General features: G+C 38.3%; 1 protein-coding gene across 1 annotated transcript in view; it reads right to left on the bottom strand.

The window, feature by feature from the left end:
• Positions 1 to 20,664, bottom strand: part of METTL16 (methyltransferase like 16) — a 61,645-nt gene that overhangs the window by 34,908 nt on the left and 6,073 nt on the right. The window contains exon 3 of the mRNA XM_040243770.1: positions 5,582 to 5,781. Within this exon, the coding sequence (XP_040099704.1) occupies positions 5,582 to 5,781 (200 nt within the window). The remainder of the gene's footprint in view (positions 1 to 5,581; positions 5,782 to 20,664) is intronic.

The following is a 20,664-nucleotide window of genomic DNA, read 5'->3' as shown; positions in this document are numbered from 1 at the left end:
TATGTAAAATGAAGTATGGCTGGTGATCAAGAAATACAAGACTGACTAACTGAAAATTGTCAAAAAACAACTTACTTTATAAAAAGTCTTCATTTTAAATCTCTTATGAAACTTAATTTTCTTGAAAGAAATCAATGTAATTTGTTAAAACAGCACAGGAATATCTTACAAAGATCAACGTACATATCCCATTCTACAGAAGCAGGAAAAAATACAGAGAGTATAAGATTTTTATAATATTAAATCACCCAATTTCCCACATATCTATCTGTAAGTTGTTACTTGAAGGAAACCAGAAGTAAAAAGGGTTTATTTCTCAGATGTGGAAGCATGGAAAAACATTTGATCCAGGTCCAAAACATCAGTCATAAACTGGTCCCACCACAGTTTCAAGGGAGATCTTCAAAGGCAAATGCTCCAGGCAAATATCTCTGACAATTAGGGTTTGGTCCTAAACTTGCATGTAGAACCTCTAACCATAGATTGGACAAGCATATACTAACCACAAATAATTGCCACTCACTGATCTTGGCCAATGAGATCCTAAAGAGTATATTCAAGAGAAGAAAAGCCGGTGTTTTTCTCAGAGGCTCACAGTAGTCAGCCCACTTTGCAGGACCACATTTTGGTGCCAGTCTAGCCTTAGAAGGATGTGGCAGGAAGAACTAGAGGCCAGAGTAATGCCTAACCCAGAGGAAAGCGAGGGTCCTCTTACTGCTTCCTCATGAAGTACTCAGAACAGGAGGGTAAAAGACACGACAGTGACTGATGGCTGGAACACTTACCGTCTTCTGACAGTCACGGTAATGCTACATTTATTGGCCTGTTTACTAACAGCATCCTGGCCCTGATGCCACTGGGCAAACATCTCTGGGGGATGTGAGAGGTGGTAAGGGAAGGACCGGTAAAAGGTACTCAAGCCCCTCTCAGAATCCACAATTATGTAGACCCTGCTAGTCATTCTGGAAAGATAGTCACTCAAATAAGGAAATTAAGGAAATTTAAGTAGCACTTCCAGCTCTGTAGGGAGAAAAAAAAAAAACAACTCAGAGCAGATCCCAGGCCCTTGAGTCTCACACAACGGCCCCTCTCTTCGTACTTCAATTTCATTTAAAAGCGGAAAGAAAAAGGACATCTCCCTTCAGATGTCCAAAGATCAAGTGTCATCAGTGTAATAAAGGTGAAAGACCTGCCTTCTGCCAAAAAAATCAAGTTTCTCAATTCTTAAGACCAGAAGACTTGCATTCTAACATTCTAATCCCCTCAGAAAGCTGAATGACATTTTTAAATAGGTAATAATCCTTCCAATGATAAATAAAAATGGAAAGTATATAACTACAGAATCAGAGCAAACTAATGGAGTCTGGGGTAAGAATTTATATAAAACCCTAATTAGAATAAATGTGATTTCAGCAAGAGTGCCCCTTGTGAAGAGCTAAAATCCATTAACCTCCTATATCCCCAAGTGCTATTTTAGAGGGTTTGGGGCATAATTAAAATAAATTAGTACTAAATAGGCTCTCAAGCTTTTTAAGCTTTTTATAACCCATCAGGCAAACTTCTGCGAGGAACATAAAAGAAACTTTTTTTAAACCCCATTATTTTTACCTATTGCTTAGTTCATATCATGTGTTCAGAATTTTGTATGTTGAAAGAATGATGTATTTATCCATCAACAGTCAACAAATCATTTACTGAGCACCTACCTTGTGCCAAAAATTTTGCTAAGACTTTGAATGTTAAAGTATCAATAACAGACTTGGTACTTTGCAATTGGGTGGCAGAGAAAAACATTAATCAATCAGACAAGTGAATGTGGTTTTTAAAAAATTACATGAAGGAAAATACACAGTTTTCGAAAAGTTCATATTCAAGGAACGTATCTTATGCTGGAAAGTCAGAGGCTTCAGTTGACAGTTCAGTTCAGTCACTCGGTCGTGCCCAACTCTTTGGGACCCCATGGACTGCAGCAAGCCAGGTCTCCCTGTCCATCACCAACTCCTAGAGTCCACCCAAACCCATGTCCATTGAGTCAGTGATGCCATCCAACCATCTCATCCTCTGTCATCCCCTTCTCCTGTCTTCAATCCTTCCCAGCATCAGGGTCTTTTCCAATAAGTCAGTTCTTCGCATCAGGTGGCCAAAGTATTGGAGTTTCAGCTTCAGCATCAGTCCTCCCAATGAATATTCAGGACTGATTTCCTTCAGGATTGACTGGTTGGATCGCTTTACAGCCCAGGGGACTCTCAAGAGTCTTCTCCAACACCACACTCAAAAGCATCAACTGTTCAGCGCTCAGCTTTCTTTATAGTCCAACTCTCACATCCATACACGACTACTGGAAAAAACATAGCTTCGACTAGACAGACCTTTTTTGGCAAAGTAATGTCTCTCCTTTTTAACATGCTGCTAGGTTGGTCACAGCTTTTCTTCCAAGGAGCAAGCGTCTTTTAATTTCATGGCTGCAGTCACCACTTGCAGTAATTTTAAAGCCCCAAAAAATAAAGTCTGACATTTTTTTTCACTGTTTTCCCAACTATTTGCCATGAAGTGACGGGACCAGATGCCATGATCTTAGTTTTCTGAAATGTTGAGTTTTAAGCCAACTTTTTCACTCTCCTCTTTTACTTTCATCAAGAAGCTCTTTAGTTCTTCTTCCCTTTCTGCCTCAAGGGTGGTGTCATCTGCGTATCTGAGGTTATTGATATTTCTCCTGGCAATCTTGATTCCAGCTTGTGTTTCATTCAGTCCAGCATGATGTACTCTGCATATAAGTTAAATAAGCAGAGTGACAATATACAGCCTTGCAGTACTCCTTTCCTGATTTGGAACCAGTCTGTTGTTCCATGTCCAGTTCTAACTGTTGTTTCTTGACATGCATACAGATTTCTCAAAGGCAGGGCAGGTGGTCTGATATTCCCATCTCTTTCAGAATTTTCCACAGTTTATTGTGATCCACACAATCAAACGCTTTGGCATAGTCAATAAAGCAGAAATAGATTTTTTTCTGGAACTCTCTTACTTTTTCTATGATCCAACGGATGTTGGCAATTTGATCTCTGGTTCCTCTGCCTTTTCTAAATCCAGCTTGAACATCTGGAAGTTCATGGTTCATGTACTGTTGAAGTATGGCTTGGAGAATTTTGAGCATTACTTTGCTAGTGTGTGAGATAAGTGCAACTGTGCAGTAGTTTGAACATTCTTTGGCATTGCTTTTCTTTGGGATTAGAATGAAAACTGACCTTTTCCAGTCCAGTGGCCACTGTTGAGTTTTCAAATTTGCTGGCATATTGAGTGCAGCACTTTCACAGCATTATCTTTTAGGATTTGAAACGGCTCAACTGGAATTCCATCACCTCCACTAGCTTTGTTCATAGTGATGCTTCCTAAGGCCCACTTGACTTTGCATCCCAGGATGTCTGGCTCTAGGTGAATGATCACACCGTTGTGATTATCTAGGTCATGAAGATCTTTTCTGTACAGTTCTTCTATGTATTCTTGCAACCTCTTCTTAGTATCTTCTGCTTCTGTTAGGTCCATACCATTTCTGTCCTTTATTGTGTCCATCTTTGAATGAAATGTTCCCTTGGTAGCTCTAATTTTCTTGACGAGATCTCTAGTCTTTCCCATTCTATTGTTTTCCTCTATTTCTTTGCATTGATCACTGAGGTAGGCTTTCTTATCTCTCCTTGCTATTCTTTGGAACTCTGCATTCAAATGGGTACATCTTTCCTTGTCTCCTTTGCCTTTCGCATCTCTTCTTTTCACAGCTATTTGTAAGGCCTCCTCAGACAACCATTTTGTCTTTTTGCATTTCTTTTTCTTGGGGATGGTCTTGACAAGTACAAGTATGGGGGAGAGTTGGCAAGTACAGTAGAAATGAGAAATAACGAGGCGAAGGTGGGAAACTCCAGGCAGGGGAAACAACATGTACAAAGAATCATAATGTCTGATTAGAAGAACTAAAGACAACTGTAGAAACCAAAGAAAAAGAACATAACGTAAGGGTTAGAGAGACCTAGAGGGGCAAGAATCAGACAATGAAAATTCTAATAGGCCTACTAAAGGTTTTGGGTGTTTATCAGAGAAGCAAGAGAAAGTCATTAAAATGGTTAATGTAATAATTAGACATAAGTTTATACACACTTTCTGGAATGGAGAGGCAACAGAGCAGATGAGAGAACAGAGTAGCTGAGAAGCTATTCTGTAGACAGGGAGACATGATGGTGACTTGGGCTGGGATGGTGGGAACTGAGATGGAGAAAAGCAGATGATTTAAGAAATATTTCAGAAAGGAAAGCTATTTAAGGGTAACAGGTGATGGACACTGTCAGTGAGAATGGAGAGAAGCAAAACTGAAGGGTGACGGGGTGGACTGTGAGGGAGCTGCTGGAACCAGGCACAAAGGAAGAGGACCCAGACTCAGAAGGGAGAATCCGAGTTTGGTCTTGGACTTGCAAAATCTGAGATGTCTTTGATATATCCAAGTTTCTTGTATATTTTGGACCAGAGTTCAAGAAAAGTAATCTGAGTTGGAGGAATAAACAATCTGTAGGTTATCTGCATGGAGGGAGAAAATAAAGTCGTAGACATGGATGAAATTGCCTAGAGGTAGAGTGCCAGATAGGAAAAGCGTTAAGACTGAGCTTCAGAAATTCTCAATATTTAATAGCCAGATACAAGAAAGGAAGCCTGAAAAGGGGAGAAGAGTGACTAAAAATGAAAAGAGAAAACTAGAGTCTGGTGTCGTGGAAGCTAACGGAGGAGAGTGCATTTAAAAGAGAAAGGAGAGGTAGGTAAACACTGCTGGAAAGGTCATGTACTATGAGCCTTGAAAATGTAGAACATTTACTATCGCCTAGAAACTGTCTCCTCTTAACTATATTTATAAATAAGAGTACAGAGTTTTTAATTCTTCATTCTTTCTATAAAGAATTAATAAAGTCCAACAGATTAACAAATTTTAAACTCTACCAAAATGAAAACACTGGCTACGACAAACATACATTTATAATTGCAAAACACACCCTGGCTTCATTTCCTTCTGTTTCTCTACTTATTTCCCCAAATGAATCAAACAGGACAGTTTTCTCCATTGCAGAAGTTTACAATTAAGTGAACATCTTAAAGCCTTTTTCCTTCCTTTTAATTTTGGATTAAATACTCTCTATGAATAATCATCTGAGAGATTTCTAAAAGTATTCAGGCCCCCATGATCTTTTATTAAATGGCCATCACCACAACATCCCAATATGGGGACTTCTGTACTAATACCAAATAATTCAGGGTAAAAATAGTGTCCAACAGACACAGATGTAAACATGGTGATCTGAAAAGCTAAAAAAACAGGTGCCCCACTTTCATCCTGCACTCTCTTACTCCCTTGTGCCGTTTGGGGTTGACAATCCCTTCTCAGAGAGACTGACAGCAGAAAAGCCCAGGTGTACCAAAAAAGACAATGATATCTGTAGCCAGTTTCTTTTACACAACAAACACCCAGGAGTTTTCAAAGAACTTGCAAAGACTTCACAAAATTTATGAAACTTAACAGTTAGCCAAGGAAGAATTTTAAGCCATGTACCTATGTCAATTCCTCTTCGGAGGGTACTTTTGTCAGAGTTCTGATGACCAATCAGATCTTCTACCCAATGAATATAGTTGAGTCTCAAGGGAACTGTAGGAATCAGTCTTTCCAGCGGAATATCAATAGAAAGTCCAAAATCTTCCCTTAACAGAGTACAAGTCAGAGCTCTGACTGCTTCGGGATCTTTAAAATTAAGACTGAAAGGTGGAGAAAAAGAAGTAAAACTGATTAGTAAGATGCACTATGTTGCAAAAGCTCTATGGCAACCAGGCAGTACCAAACACCCATTTGAATTTCCTAGGAGATCACGCATAAACAGTTATGCAGGAGCATTCAGGGCAGTGGCAAACACACATGGGCATGCAACAGTCACAGTATATGAGAGGCAGCATAAATTTCCTCCAAAAATACTGCATCCTCATACATGAAGCAGAGTACCTCAGTTCCAGTTCCTGCCGAGTTGTCTCCTTACTTAGTTATGTAACTTTGGACAAGTTATTTAGCCTCTATGAGGCCATTTTCTCCACTGTAAAATGGAGATAATAATACCTACATGTAGAGCTGCTGTGTGATAATCTGTGAAAAGTACTAGCATAATACCTAAATGCTGGCTATTTTTACTATCACCAATTAACATGATTTGATAGTAGCATTCTTTGAAAATCATACTTAAAAGCAGAAAGAAACCAGTATAAGATGTTTAATAATGAAAACAGGTTAACATATTTAAATACAACAAATATTACAAATATTAAAATTTAAATGTGACTAATTTTAGCAGGCTTTCTGAGTAGTAATTTACATACTATAAATTCACCTATAAAGACACAATCATTTTTGTGTATTCATGGAGTCATGCAACCATCACCACAAGCCAATCCCATCACCCTCAAAAAAAACCCCTGTACCCATTTGCAAGTCATTCCTCATTTCTGCCCTCAGCTCTGGGCAACCACTAATGTAACTGTCTCCAGAGATTTGCCTTTTGTGAACATTTCATACAAATGAATCATAAACATGTGGTCTCTGCATCTGGATTCTTTCACTTAGCACAATGTTTGTGAGGTTTATCCATGGTGTAGCATGTATCAGTACTTCATTTCTTTTTATGACCAAATAATACTCCATTGTATGGATGACCACATTGCAGTTTATGTACTGGATGAATAACCACATTGGCGTTTTGTTTACCCACTTACCACCTGATGGCCATTTGGATTGTTTCTATTTTTTAGCTGTCATGAACAATGCCGCTAATAAATATCCACATACAAGCCTTCACACGGATGGGTTATTATTTCTCTTGAGTAGATATGGAGGAATATGTCATATGACATATTTACATTTAACTTCTTAAGAACTGGTGTCAATGTAACTATTTTGAGAGGCAGGAAAAGTGTTAAATGAGATGAAGAAGTAACTTTGCAGCAACACAATGCTGGAACGAAATCAGGAGGATAAATAACTTCAAAAGTGACTGACTTCACATTAGGTGGGGATTTATGATCTTTTAAAGACAAGTTTCCATAAAACAGCGGGAGTAGAAGTTTGCTGCATAAATATATGCTAGCAATAAAAAGTCTCATTAAAATATGTTAAGCCTATTTAATAGGATATTAATGAGGTCTACTCCTAGGCATCAGAGGTAGATATATATTAATTTTGTCAATTGTGGAGGCTGATAAAAGAGAGTTAATCCACAGGCAAGCAACCATGAACACAGTTTTGCTTCACTCAATAGCACAGCAATTGCCTCAATCAATTTTCACATTAAAAAATAAAAAAGAAGACTAGCACTGCCTTTGTATTCCTTCCTTAATGAAAAGCAGTTCAAAAGCAGATTCAACAAGACAAATTATGTAGCAAAAAAAAAAAAAATCTATAAAAACTTAATTTTTAACTAACAAGAATATCCTATTTTACTCCTTTGAAATCAGTCAAGTGTTCGAAAAAGATGGGCCAACTCCACTTCAGCCTTTGACTGTGTGGATCACAATAAACTATGGAAAACTCTGAAAGAGATGGGAATACCAGACCACCTGACCTGCCTCTTGAAAAACCTGTATGCAGATCAAGAAGCAACAGTTAGAACTGGACATGGAACAACAGACTGGTTCCAAATCGGGAAAGGTGTACGTCAAGGCTGTATACTGTCACCCTGCTTATTTAACTTAAATGCAGAGTACATCATGAGAGATGCTGGGCTGAAAGAAGCACAAGCTGGAATCAAGACTGCTGGGAGAAATATCAATAACCTCAGATATGCAGATGATATCACCCTTGAGGCAGAAAGGGAAGAACTAAAGAGCCTCTTGGTGACAGTGAAAGAGGAGAGTGAAAAAGTTGGCTTAAAGCTCAACATTCAGAAAACGAAGATCATGGCATCTGGTCCCATCACTTCATGGCAAATAGATGGGGAAACAGTGGCTGACTTTATTTTTTTTTGGCTCCAACTCACTGCAGATGGTGACTGCAGCCATGAAATTAAAAGACGCTTACTCCTTGGAAGGAAAGTTATGACCAACCTAGACAGCATATTCAAAAGCAGCGACATTACCTTGCCAACAAAGGTCTGTCTAGTCAAGGCTATGGTTTTCCCAGTAGTCATGTATGGATGTGAGAGTTGGACTATAAAGAAAGCTGAGCGCAGAAGAATTGATGCTTTTGAACTGTGGTGTTGGAGAAGGCTCTTAAGAGTCCCTTGGACTGCAAGGAGATCCAACCAGTCCATCCTGAAGGAGAGCAGTCATCGGTGTTCATTGGAAGGACTGATGTTGAAGCTGAAACTCCAATATTTTGGCCACTGGATGCGAAGAACTGAAAAGACCCTGGTGCTGGGAAAGATTGAGGGCAGGAGGTGAAGGGGACGACAGAGGATGAGATGGTTGGATGGCATCACCGACTCAATGGATATTGAGTTTGGGTAAACTCCGGGAGTCAGTGATGGACAGGGAGACCTGTCATGCTGCAGTTCACAGGGTCGCAGAGTCGGACACGACTGAGCAACTGAACTGAACTGAACTCCACTTCCTTCAATGACAGTGACGACAGTCAATTTTTACACATGGAAAAGAAGTTCACATCAGAGTACCATACTAAAAACATTCAAATAAGTTCACATTCTTTATTCTACAACAGCAGCCCAATCTATTACTAATCTAGCCCAATCACTGCTAAACACACAAAAGGAATATAAACCATTCTGATGTCTATATCCAAGCCTTACAACCTGAAATGCAAAATTTCAGAATTTTTCTATCGAAGCAAGAATAACCTAGATACCTTATAAAATAAACGATGGAAAGTATTCTCTAAGAGCAGCAGTACCTACTGACAGAATCACTAACCTAACGTTTCTCAGTGTTATCATGTACTGGCATTTTGAATAAAATTGTGAAAATCAGGAACTGCAAACTCAAATATTTACCAGCTACTACTCAAAATGCCAATCCTTGACAAGATAGGTCCTTGTGCCAGAATGTAAATCAACACACCGAGGAGAGTCACGTACAAAGACATGTCTGCTGAAGCACACCTGTAGCACAGGCCGTCGCCTTGGTGGTCAGCAACAAGTAGTTTGCGGTCGAGCAGCCAGGCCAATGGCTACACTGGTGGCACTGAACCAGATGGCACAAACCACCATTTCAAAGGGGATGGTCACCAGGCAGTTCTAGGCAATTAATATCAAGTGGGTTTGCCAGCCCACCTTTGCCAAATCTCTAAAATTTTCAAATGAAACCAGGAACCCATATCTTTATATGAAATTTTTCTGATTCTTGAAATCTACGTGGACAATAAATAACTGCGTGGACAATAAATAACTGCAAGTCTTATACAATTCACAGGCTAAAAGGTGGCAATCTCTATTGCAGAAAGTGGAATAACAAAGTTGAGTACTTGGCTACTCTGCACTTTTAAAGTAGTATAATACTGTTTCACTCTTTTTAAATACTACTTTGCTCAACTGAGTTATATAGACCAGGTCAGAATTTTTTTTTTTTTTTAATTTTTTTAGGTCAGAATTGAGAGGTTGTGATTGCTTCATTCCTTTATTTATTCAACAGATATTATATGTCAGCTATGTGCTTGGCCATTGTGCAAAATATTGGAGACGTTGCAGTACGCAAATACAATCTCTCCCTTCATGAAGCTGACAGTCTGGTAGGTATTAATTCCCAGAATCATTCAAATATACATAAAATTGTCACTGTGATGAATACTATAAAAGTATAGGTACACTGTGCTATGAAACATACATACTAAGTGGAACTGCCTTGGGAAGGTCAAAGAAGGCTTCCCTGAGGACCAAAAGTAGAATAAAAGTTTAATAAAGGAAAGAACTGAGAGAAGAGAACGTGGATGGCATTTTAGGGTCCTAAGTAAAGAGAAGAGCAAGTACAAAGACCCTGAGGCAGGAGAGAACTTACGAGACATCCCTGGTACTGAGAGACAGCCACTGTGTCTAACATGCAGAAAGCAAGGTAAGCACGCATGGTTTAAAATGAGGCTGGAGAGGAAGAGAGAAGCTGGATTACGGAGGACCTTATAATTATGGTAACCATAAAACTTTATCAATTAATTCAGGACTCTTCTGAAAGTGAAAGAGCTATTAATCACATCAGGATAATTATAATCTATGTTAAGGAGTTAGGTCTAGTATGGAATAAAGATGGACCAAGTGGAAGCAAAGATGGCCAATTAGAGAGCTACTGCCGTAAAAGGCTGGACAATGGCAGCAGTGGCAAAGGCAGGGAAAAGTGACAGCAATTTAGACACATTGACGAAAGAAAACTTACAAGATTTGCTGATGAACCGACACGCAAAGTGAGGGAGGGTGTGTTTACAGGTGTCTCTTGGTTCTGGCTTGCTCAACAGGACAGACAGTGCTATTTGCTGAATCTGGGAACTCTGGCAGAGAACCATTTTTGAGGAAACATATCATATTTGAGAGCCGTGTTTGAGACAACCCAGTGCAGATATTGAGTAAACATGATCTCTAGGTATAGAAGTCAGAAAACTGGCCTGCACAAATGCATAAGCTATTTGCAAACAAACAAATGAGCCCCTAGCACAGGTGGCAGTGTCTACGGAGAAAACACCAAGTGAGAGGAAAAGAGCTTCCCACTAAGCCTAGAAGAGTCCTTTAATGGCTGTATGCACACGGTTACAGAGGAAGCTACGTCAGGAAACAGAGAGGGCGGGAGAAGGAAAGCCAGGAGAGTGTGATGCGATGCCAGCGACACCAAGGAAGAAGGTGTCCACGAAGGGTAAGAGTGTCAGCAGAGAAAACTGCTTCTTAGAAGTCTAACTGAAAACTGAAACTGCATTTAGTAATGGGACACCTTTTCAGGAGCTGCTTTTGGAGTGGTGGAATTTAGAATCTACCATGAAACGTGCTAAAGATTAAGTATGGTATGAAAAAAACAGACTGGAAAAATAGGTAATTCTTCAAGAAGGTGAGTTATGCAAGGGAGAGAGGGGGCAGAGTGACAGAGCTGATGGAGAGGTTTCTTTATTAATTTTTTAATGGAAGACTTAAACATGTTTAAAAGTCAATGGAAAGTCACACAGGCCACATACTCTGATTTGATTTATGAGAAACATCCAAAATAGGCAAAGTTTTAGAGACAGAAAGCAGATTAGTGGTTTCTAGGGGTTGAGGAGACAGAGCAGTGGGGAATGACTGCTCAATGTGTTACAGGGTTTCTTTCGGGGGGATGAAAATGTTCTGGAATTAGACAGTGGTGATGTTTGCACAACCTGTGAACCTAGTAAGAACTGAATTGTACACTTTAAAATGAAGATTTTATGATATGTGAATTATATCTCAATTTTTTTTTTTAATTCAAAAGGAAGAAGCTAGTTGATAAGACTTTAAGTAAAGGAATTTACTGGACTATGTAAGGTTCTTGAGATGGGGGAGGGGAGGGAAGCCAAAGTGCACATGGCAAATTTAATTGAATTAGAATATAATAATAACAGTTATAAAAATAACAACAGGGTGTCAAACAGAAACAAAAGCCAAATGTATGGCCTTTTGTTGAGTTTCCACCAACTCATACCTACCCACAACTAAATTTAAGAATTTTTTTTAACTTATCACACCTATGGTCAAATAAGCAATGAGACAGTAATATCATATAAAAACAAATATTCTGGAGCAGGTGTAAATGACCTTCACTGTTAACCCTTTATTAGCCAAAGAACCAAACTCCTACTTACAAAATAGTAAGAGACTACCTTGATCAATCAAGTTGATCTTTTAAATGCAGGTTCCTATTTTAGCTGACAAACAAATGACAAGGAAGAAAAACTTAGTCATCCAAAATCTCATTTGCTCTTTCTAAGTACAGTTAAGAGTACTCCAATTTTTCTAGCTAAGGCCAGTGACTTACCCTAAATTTGGTGAAATGTTAAAAAAAAAAAGTCCAAGAGTAAGGGAAACAATTAAATATAATTAAGCTTTACAGAAAAATTAGGAACAACCTGAAAGTAGTCAACAGAAATGCATCCAAACAAGAGAACACTTTTCAGTCGTGAAAAGCAGTAAGACTGGGCTGATTCACAGGCTTGTATGAGGAGGGTTCTTTAATATATTAAACTAACAACAACAAAAACAAAACCTCAAGTTTGGGAAAAAGCGTATGTGTACATTATAATCACATTCTTGTAAAAATAAAAATAAGACAAAAAGACCCTCTACATGAATACACACAGAAAACAATCTGGAAGGGTGAGAACCACCTCTGGATGTGGACAGTCTCATATTTTTGTAGTATCTGCATATACGTTACAGAATATCACCTTCAAAACAATAGTAAGTGTTTTGTAACTATAAGGAAAATGCTCAAGTCAAGTGCGGGTTAAAAAAAAGTCCTTTGGTTATACTTGTATCAAAATCACAGCCACAAAAATTACCATATATTAGTAAGTCAGGGCTTAGAAAGGAAAAAACAAAGTAATTTGATCTCTAGGGTGGAAGAACTTTTTTTGACCTTTTTTCTTTTATGTATGCAACATTACCACTATAAACGTAGGTAAGAAGGATATATTTCCATAATTTCCCCATTAATGTAATGGGAAATGTTTGTATAATAGTTTTAAAAATATCTTTTTCAAAAAAGGAAAACAGATCCTTGGTTCCAGAGTACCTGTTTTCTGTGAAAGTGGGCCAATTCTTTCGGAGACCAAACCAGAGTATTTCCCACACTGACAGCAATCACCAAGAGATAGTTGTACAGCTTGAGCATTAATTACATGGCTTCATGAAACACTTGGAGCAAGAGAAACAGCAGTATAATTAATATTTTCTTAGTGCCTTCAAACAGAGTTGTTGTTCATATAAACAATTCTCATTATTTAAAAAAAATGTACTTACTTTGATGGGATAGAACATATAACTTATTAATAAGGAACTACATCCTAATCACCAAAAAGTATAAGACATCAAGCAAAAGCTAATCTAATTGAAGAAAATAAACAAAAGTCAATGAAGAGCTGATTCTCAGACTTTGTTAGCCACACGAGTGGTTGTTTACTTACTTCTAAGAAAATATAGACACTAATCTGAGGGTTGGAAATCTTTTTGTAGGACAGAAGTGAAGTCATCCGACTTCTCTAGTTAATTATCTAGGTCACTTTAGTACCCTGGGACATTCAAAATTCCTGAACACAGGCAAGATCTTTTTTCATTCTCATTTCTGAGAGCACAGAGAGGCACAGGGACTAAAATTAGCTCTCATGTGGAAATTAGCAATTTATTCCATCAGTCTTTGTTGTTCGCTTAACACATCCAGCTCCATAAAACAAAACAGCCTATTGTCAACAGGCTCATGCCTGATTTCCCCAGGATGACTCTTGCTCTGCTATTGATGAATACAGTATCACCATTATGGATGGAGTTTGGAAAGATACATTCTGTAACCATGGTTAAAGTAACAAGCACTGTAACACTGTACAGGCTGAATCTTATGTAACAACAGAGGCTGAAGCTTCCCCACCTTACTCCAACACTGGTTTCTATTCATTAGGTCTTTACTGAGGTGCTAAAAATGGTAGAGCCATAAACTATGACACAGCCCTTCAATGCTGGGACTTGGGTTTTGAAAACAAATCAGTTAAGTGTCATATTCTATTCAGACTCAACTGACAGGGCTCAAGTAGACTGCAGAATGTTCCTATGGGGCTGGTTACTGTGGAAAAGCACAAACTGAAATCTAATTGCAATGATCAGATATGATTACAACAAAGCAGTGACAGATGCAAGAGAGAGAGAGAAAGAGAGAGACAAAGGGAGAGAGATCACACCAGCAATCCTTAATACCTTATCAAGTATGCCAGGCTTAATAACAATAATAAATATCCTTTACTAAGTGTCTCCAATGTGTTAGGTCACTTTACACATGTCATTGCTAACCTTTATGACAAACATCCAAAGTATGCCCTTTTATCCCTCCTTTTTAGATGAGGAAATTCAGTTTCAGTAAAGCTAAGAAAATTATCTAAAATCTCATAGCTGATAAGTAGCACTCTCAAGACTGGTCCTTAGGATGATTCATTCAGAAGTGCCCCTCTTTCCACACCACACCCTGGTTGCCTTCAGAGAGCACTTCAGGGCTCAACAAATAAATGACACTTCAATCCATCTCAAGTCTAATGTTCCATCTGGTATTCCTTTTCCATCACAAGCTGGATTTGTATTTTGGCCATTCCTTTTTGTGTATCTTCTTGAGTTAAGTTAAAGTAGGTAAGTGTTAGTTGCTCAGTCGTGCCTGACTCTTTGAGACCCCATGGACTGCAGCCCACCAGGCTCCTGTGTCCATGAAATTTTCCAGGCAAGAATACTGGAGTGGGTTGCCATTTCCTTCTCCAGGGGATCTTCCCAACCCAGGGATCAAACCCAGGTCTCCTGTACTGCAGGTAGATTCTTTACCAACTGAGCTACAAGGGAAGCCCGTTAAGTTAAAAAGCCACTATAAAAATAAAGAACATGCTACTGATGCATATTATCATAAATGACTCTTACCTAAGTAAGCAGAAAGGGGGGTGATGTCCAGAAGGAGGTAGGTCGTTTACCCTAAAGAAAAGGACATCTCCTCTCCTTCTATCGTGTGTGTGTGTGTTAGTCACTCAGTTGTGTCCAGTGCTATGTGACCCGGGGACTGTAGCCCACCAGACTCCTCTGTCCATGGAATTCTCCAGGCAAGCATACTGGAGTGGGTTGCCATTCCCCTCTCCAGGGGACCTCCCCAACCCAGAGATCAAACCTGGGGTCTTCTGCACTGCAGCCAGACTCTTTATCATCTGAACCACCAAACCATAGACCCCTTATGGGCTTATTACCAACCTAAAGTTGGCATAAACTCGTAATCTCCCATTGTTAAAGTAAGAGAAGTTCTCCTCAAGTTCGCTTCAATCTCTTTCCATCCTCTCACAGACAAATTTGCTTCTCCTTGCAAAAACTTTTTAAATTACCTTTGCCTATCACAAAACAACCACTGTGAACACCAGGTTCATGATTTTAAGTCCTTTTCTATGCACAGCATATCTGCAGATACTTTGGTTTCAGTCTGAAACAAAATCATGTTTTATAATCTGCCATACCCATTCCCTGGGCAAGGTGGTAGTCCACTGTAGGGAACTGCACTGTAAGAATACACAATTTTGGAAATATAAATTATTTCCAATTTTCCTTGTTATAAACAGCTCTGAAATAAACATCTGCAAACATACGTTATTTCATTTAAGTATGCTTTTAGAACTGTCAAAGCTGCAATCCTACCAGCATTTTATCACTATACCTATTCAACTACATTTTTGCCATTGATGAATAGTGCATATTTTATCTTTGCTAATTTGGTCCATTTGTCTTTCTTCTTTTGTAAATTGCCTATTTTTATCCTTAACCTATATATTAAGGTTTTTTCCTTTTTCTTATTGTCTTCTAAGAGTTTTTCATATTAAGGGAGCTAATTCTTTGCTATATGCTGTAAATACTTAGACTGTACGTGTTATCACTTTTTACTGTTTCTTGATATGTAAAAGTTTTTATTTCTTAAGCAGCTGAATCCATAAAATTCCTTTTATGCATTCTATCTTTGGAGTTTAGAAAGACTATTCCTATACCCAAAATTCAACAGTTCACCTATACATTTTTTCCTAGTATTTAAATAAAATAAATATACTGAAATCATTAAACCATTAGGAATTTAGTTTGTATAATACATAGGAAAGGGAATCTAATGCACTTTGCCCACAGCTGTTCCAACTGCATCTATTAAAAATCCATTACTAAAATAAATAAATAAAAATCCATTACTTAAAAAAAAAAAAAGTTTCTGTCTAGTTCCACCCTTAACAACATGAAATGCTCTTATTCTACATTATAGTCTTTACATGGTGGGGTGGTATCTTTTACTTAGGAGTCAGGTTCTAAAGTAAGCCCGTAAAGTGAAAATCCAAAATAGCACCGTGACATCTCTTTAATCATTCACAGCACTGTAACGTTCATATTATGAGAAACACACAGGAGTCAGGACTGATTAAGAAAGGAAGATTCACCCTGTCCACTCTACACTCCCTCTGGGAGGTTCAGTACTGAGTAGAGTGCAGGCTGGACTCACTCTATTTAATGTGCACATGCTGTTTAGATTTGAACGCCACTTTGTGCCAGACAATGGGGGCCCATTCCTATGGCAATACGTTGCTAATGTTTTAATTCCTTGAACTTCACAGTATACTAAATACCCATCTGGGAGAGTTTACACTCCTTCACCTTTCCATCATCCATTTAGAACATTTGCTTTGAGCATCTTTTCTTTGAACAAAAGAAATGTCATGTCATTTTCTTTCACAAAAACCTCAGGAGGATTCTGATTTGGGGAAGAATTGACATATTAACTTTATTGAGCTCTCCTATCCAGAAACATACTGTGTCCCTAGATTCACTGTCTCCCCTGAACCCCTGAGAGCAATGTTGTTGCTTTGTGCACACAGGCTTAAAGTATTTCTTTGCCGAGTGTCTGCCTATTTCTCTTTGCTACTGTGTACGGGATCTTTTATTGTAATTATATTTTCCAACCAGTATCTGGAAAGCTATCAATTTCCCTTTATTTATTTATATACATTTAAAAAATATATATGTATGTATATTTTATTCAGTAATCATTTGAAAATTTTTAGGTGATTCTCAAATGTTTCTTCAGGTAGACAATAATCAAGCCATCTGTAAAACTGCAATTCTTTTTCTTTCTAATCTTTGAACTCAATAAATAAGAGAAGCAGAAGATTGCGTTACAGAGTTCCAACTCAGTAACTTCTAGTGTTAGAAGCTTGTCCAAGCTGTTTAAAAAGAATGTATGTTCATCTTTGTAGATTAAAAAGTTCAAAATATATCATTAAATCAAACCCATATTATTTAGGCTCTCTATCAGTAGTTCTTAACCTTTTCTGGGTCAACTACTCTTTTAAATGTGAAGTTCTAAATTACAGGTTAAAGCTTTAAGCCCTTCATGGACACAGGAACCTGGTGGGCTAGTCCATGGGGTCGTAAAGATCTGGACACATTTAGCGACTAAACAACAACTTCAAGAAAAAGAGCATATATAAAGAGTATTTTTGTCTAATTGTCTTAGAAGCATTCACTGATCCTCTGAAAATCCCTAGGCCACTGTTGTTTATTTTTATCTACTTGGTTCAAACTACAAAGAAAAATGTCTCTGAATTACATAAAACACTTAAGTCTTCTGAAAGTTATTCCTTTCAGAAGACAAAAGACAATCATGTTTTCTTTTTTTAATAAATTGAGGCTTTTTGTCTTCTATTTTACTTTTCTTTAATTTGGAGGGAAGCCTCATTTCTAGCCTGATTTTGCCCATCCTTTTATTTTTTATCCGCAATTTTAAGTTTTGAGCATGGCATCTATAAATGGCATATAGTTAAGATTTTAAAGAATTATTCTCATGCATTCAACAAACATTTATTCAATGTCTATTATTTGTCAGACACCCTTAAACCATTCAGATATGTTGTGATAACAGATTTTGTGGTCTGCTCTGAGTGACTTTTTTAAAAAATATAAATTTTAAAGCCATCTTAAAAAATCTAACCATTTTAAAAATCTTCCTCTGGTTCCTTAAGTATGAGCCATCAAGTTCTTTCTTATTTGCATGCTATGAAAGGCTCTTTGTAACCTGTTCTTTGTCTTCCTTTCAGTCTCATCTCCCAGTATTCCCTAAGCTATTATCCTATATCCACTTCAGCCCCATCTAATGCAGCTCTGCAAATGTACCAGGCCTTTCACAAAATTCTGTTCTCTACACTTGGAACTCTTCCGCCCTTCTATTCAGCCATCAGAATTCAGTTCAAAGACCAAGGCCTTCACTAACACCACCTCCAAATCACCATGGGTCCTTCTCTTCAGACTTCCGTTTTCAATTGTCTACCTAATACCCCACCTTGGATACTGCATAGACTTTTCAGATTCAATGCGCCCCCAAATGAAAATATATCATCTCCCCTAAACCAGCTCATTCTACCTTGTTCCTTACTGCAGTAAACAGCACTATCACCTCATCTCTTGCTAAATTGAGGTCACTTGGCTCATTCTTAATTTCTACCATTTCCTGCTAATCCTATTCATCAATTTCTCTCAGATTCATCCAGTGATCTATATCCCTCCTCCCTCTACCGAGTTAGGCCATCAATATATCTAATGTGGATTACTGAAACCAGTCCCTACTTGCTCACTTATATTTCCAGTCTTAATTCCCCCTGCAATCCAGCCTCTACAGTGCTCCTAGATTACACCTATCTAAACAATTCTGGTCCATCCTAAAGGAGATCAGTCCTGGGTGTTCATTAGAAGGACTGATGTTGAAGCTGAAACTCCAATACTTTGGCCACCTGATGTGAAGAGCTGACTCATTTGAAAAGACTCTGATGCTGGCAGGAGGAGAAGGGGACGACAGAGGATGAGATGGCTGGATGGCATCATCGACTCGATGGACATGAGTTTAAGTAAACTCCAGGAGTTGGTGATGGACAGGGAGGCCTGGCGTGCTGCAGTTCATGGAGTCACAAAGAGTCGGATATGACTGAGTGACTGAATTGAATTGAAACAATTCTGAATGCTACTGACTTGCTTTAAAAAACTTAAGTAGATAAGGATGGGGATGGGTAATTCTGAAGACACAAGAATGCACCGCACATGAGCCTAAGATAAATTCCAAACTCATGGCCTTATACAGCACTGCAAGCGTCGCCCTCTCAGCCTCACCTCCGGTCACGTGTCCAGCACACCCCAGCAGCTCTTCCAGTCCCCGACAACTCTGTGCTCTTCGCACATGGCACTCCCTCTGCCTGTAACACTCTTCTCTCTACCTGGCTCATTCTTCAGAACACAGCTGAGACCACCTTTCTGTTTCAAATTATTCTCTAAATCCCAAGGTGGGGGTCAGGTTTCCCTTCTGTGTGATTCCACTGTGTGCTCCACAGGCTCAGCCACACTGCAGGCTAACTGCTTATTTGCCCACTTCCTCCACTAGTGTGTCAACTCCAAATATGGCTGTGACCAGGTCTTTCTTGTTTATTACACCTTTCCTAGAACTTGGCACAAAATCGTTTAAAAAAAAAATCAATAGATATTTAAGTACATAATAAAAAAAAAGCAAAAGAAAAAAAAGTACAAAAATAAGAAGAGAGAAGAAATAAAAAATAACAAAACTGTAGTTGTTCTAAAGCTACTAGGATAAACCTCCACAGACATAATTATGAAATAAAGGTTTAAGAACAATGGTAGAGGTGATCTAAACACAGAGAAACACCAACTCAGTATTTTCAGAGTGATCTCCAAAGTAAGGTGTCAAAGATAAATCTTTAGAACTCTTATTTAAATATATTTTTAATTTCCAGTTTGAAGTTTGTTTTCTAAGATGCTTAATATAGTAACATGGTAAGTAATATAAGCATTCATACATGGAACTGTGCTCAACTTTCACTGAGTGAAATAGACAATAAAGCTTGGAAATTACAGTTCTAGGGTATTTGACTTAACCTTGTGTATTGGTGAGGGGGTGGTGTCACAGATCTCTTTGAGAAACTTGTGAAAACCAAGGATTATATCCCAGAAAAATAATATAAATACATATATATGTATTTTATATATATATATATATAAAGTTTTAGGATTTCCAGGATACCTTGGCCCCACGTTAAGTCCTGCCCTGGGGCCTCCACTCTTACAAGAAGTCCGCCAGGAGGAAGACTGAGGTCAGCAAAATGGCTCAAGCCTTCTGACCCTATTGTTCCTGACCTTCCCACTTCTCCCCAAATCCTGCTCTTCTTCCTCCCAACAGGTGAATCAACACATTTTCCCCAGGCAGGTTTGAAATTTCCACCCTCCTCTGTAGCTCACATAGAATTTAGGATGGCAGTTGAAGATCTCCTTCTCAAGGGGGTAACACAAACATCAGTTATTCCCACACCATTATCATCATCTCTGCCATTTCCTGAAGCATCATACCTATTATTTTCTTAATTTTTAATAATTAACTTTTAAGCTTGAATTTAGTGACATCCTAAGTAATACTGAAGTGAAATCAGTTTTGAGGTCCTGGTTATTATTCTCCTACATCACAACAAAATAAATATACACTTAAAATAAGGACCTCAGACCCCCACCAGGTCTGAGGGCACAATCCTAAGGTTTCTGCAGTTACCCTGCTGAGTAAGCAATAATCTGGACATCAAGAGGTTTTTCTTGTTGTTGCTTTCTGGGGTTTTTTTTAGTCAGAAGGAAACTTAAAAGCCTTTGGTCCAGTCTTCTTATTTAATAGATTAAAAAGCTAGAACAGAGAGAAGTGATTTGTCCAAGGTCAGATGAGAAATTTATGGAAAAGTCTAGAATTAGTATTCAGGTCTACTATCAGTCCAGTATACTTTCCACTAAGCAGGGTCCATTCAAATTACACTAGAATAATACTGTATCAAGAATTCTTCATCTGTTACCTACCTCACGCTTCCATTCAGATTACACTAGAATAATACTGTATCAAGAATTCTTCATCTGTTACCTACCTCAC

The sequence above is a fragment of the Oryx dammah genome, unplaced genomic scaffold (assembly GCF_014754425.2).
Source record: "Oryx dammah isolate SB20612 unplaced genomic scaffold, SCBI_Odam_1.1 HiC_scaffold_8, whole genome shotgun sequence".
In the NCBI taxonomy this organism is placed as follows: domain Eukaryota; kingdom Metazoa; phylum Chordata; class Mammalia; order Artiodactyla; family Bovidae; genus Oryx; species Oryx dammah.
The sequence above is the reverse complement of the archived record's forward strand: the minus strand, read 5'-3'. Positions and strand labels throughout refer to the sequence as shown.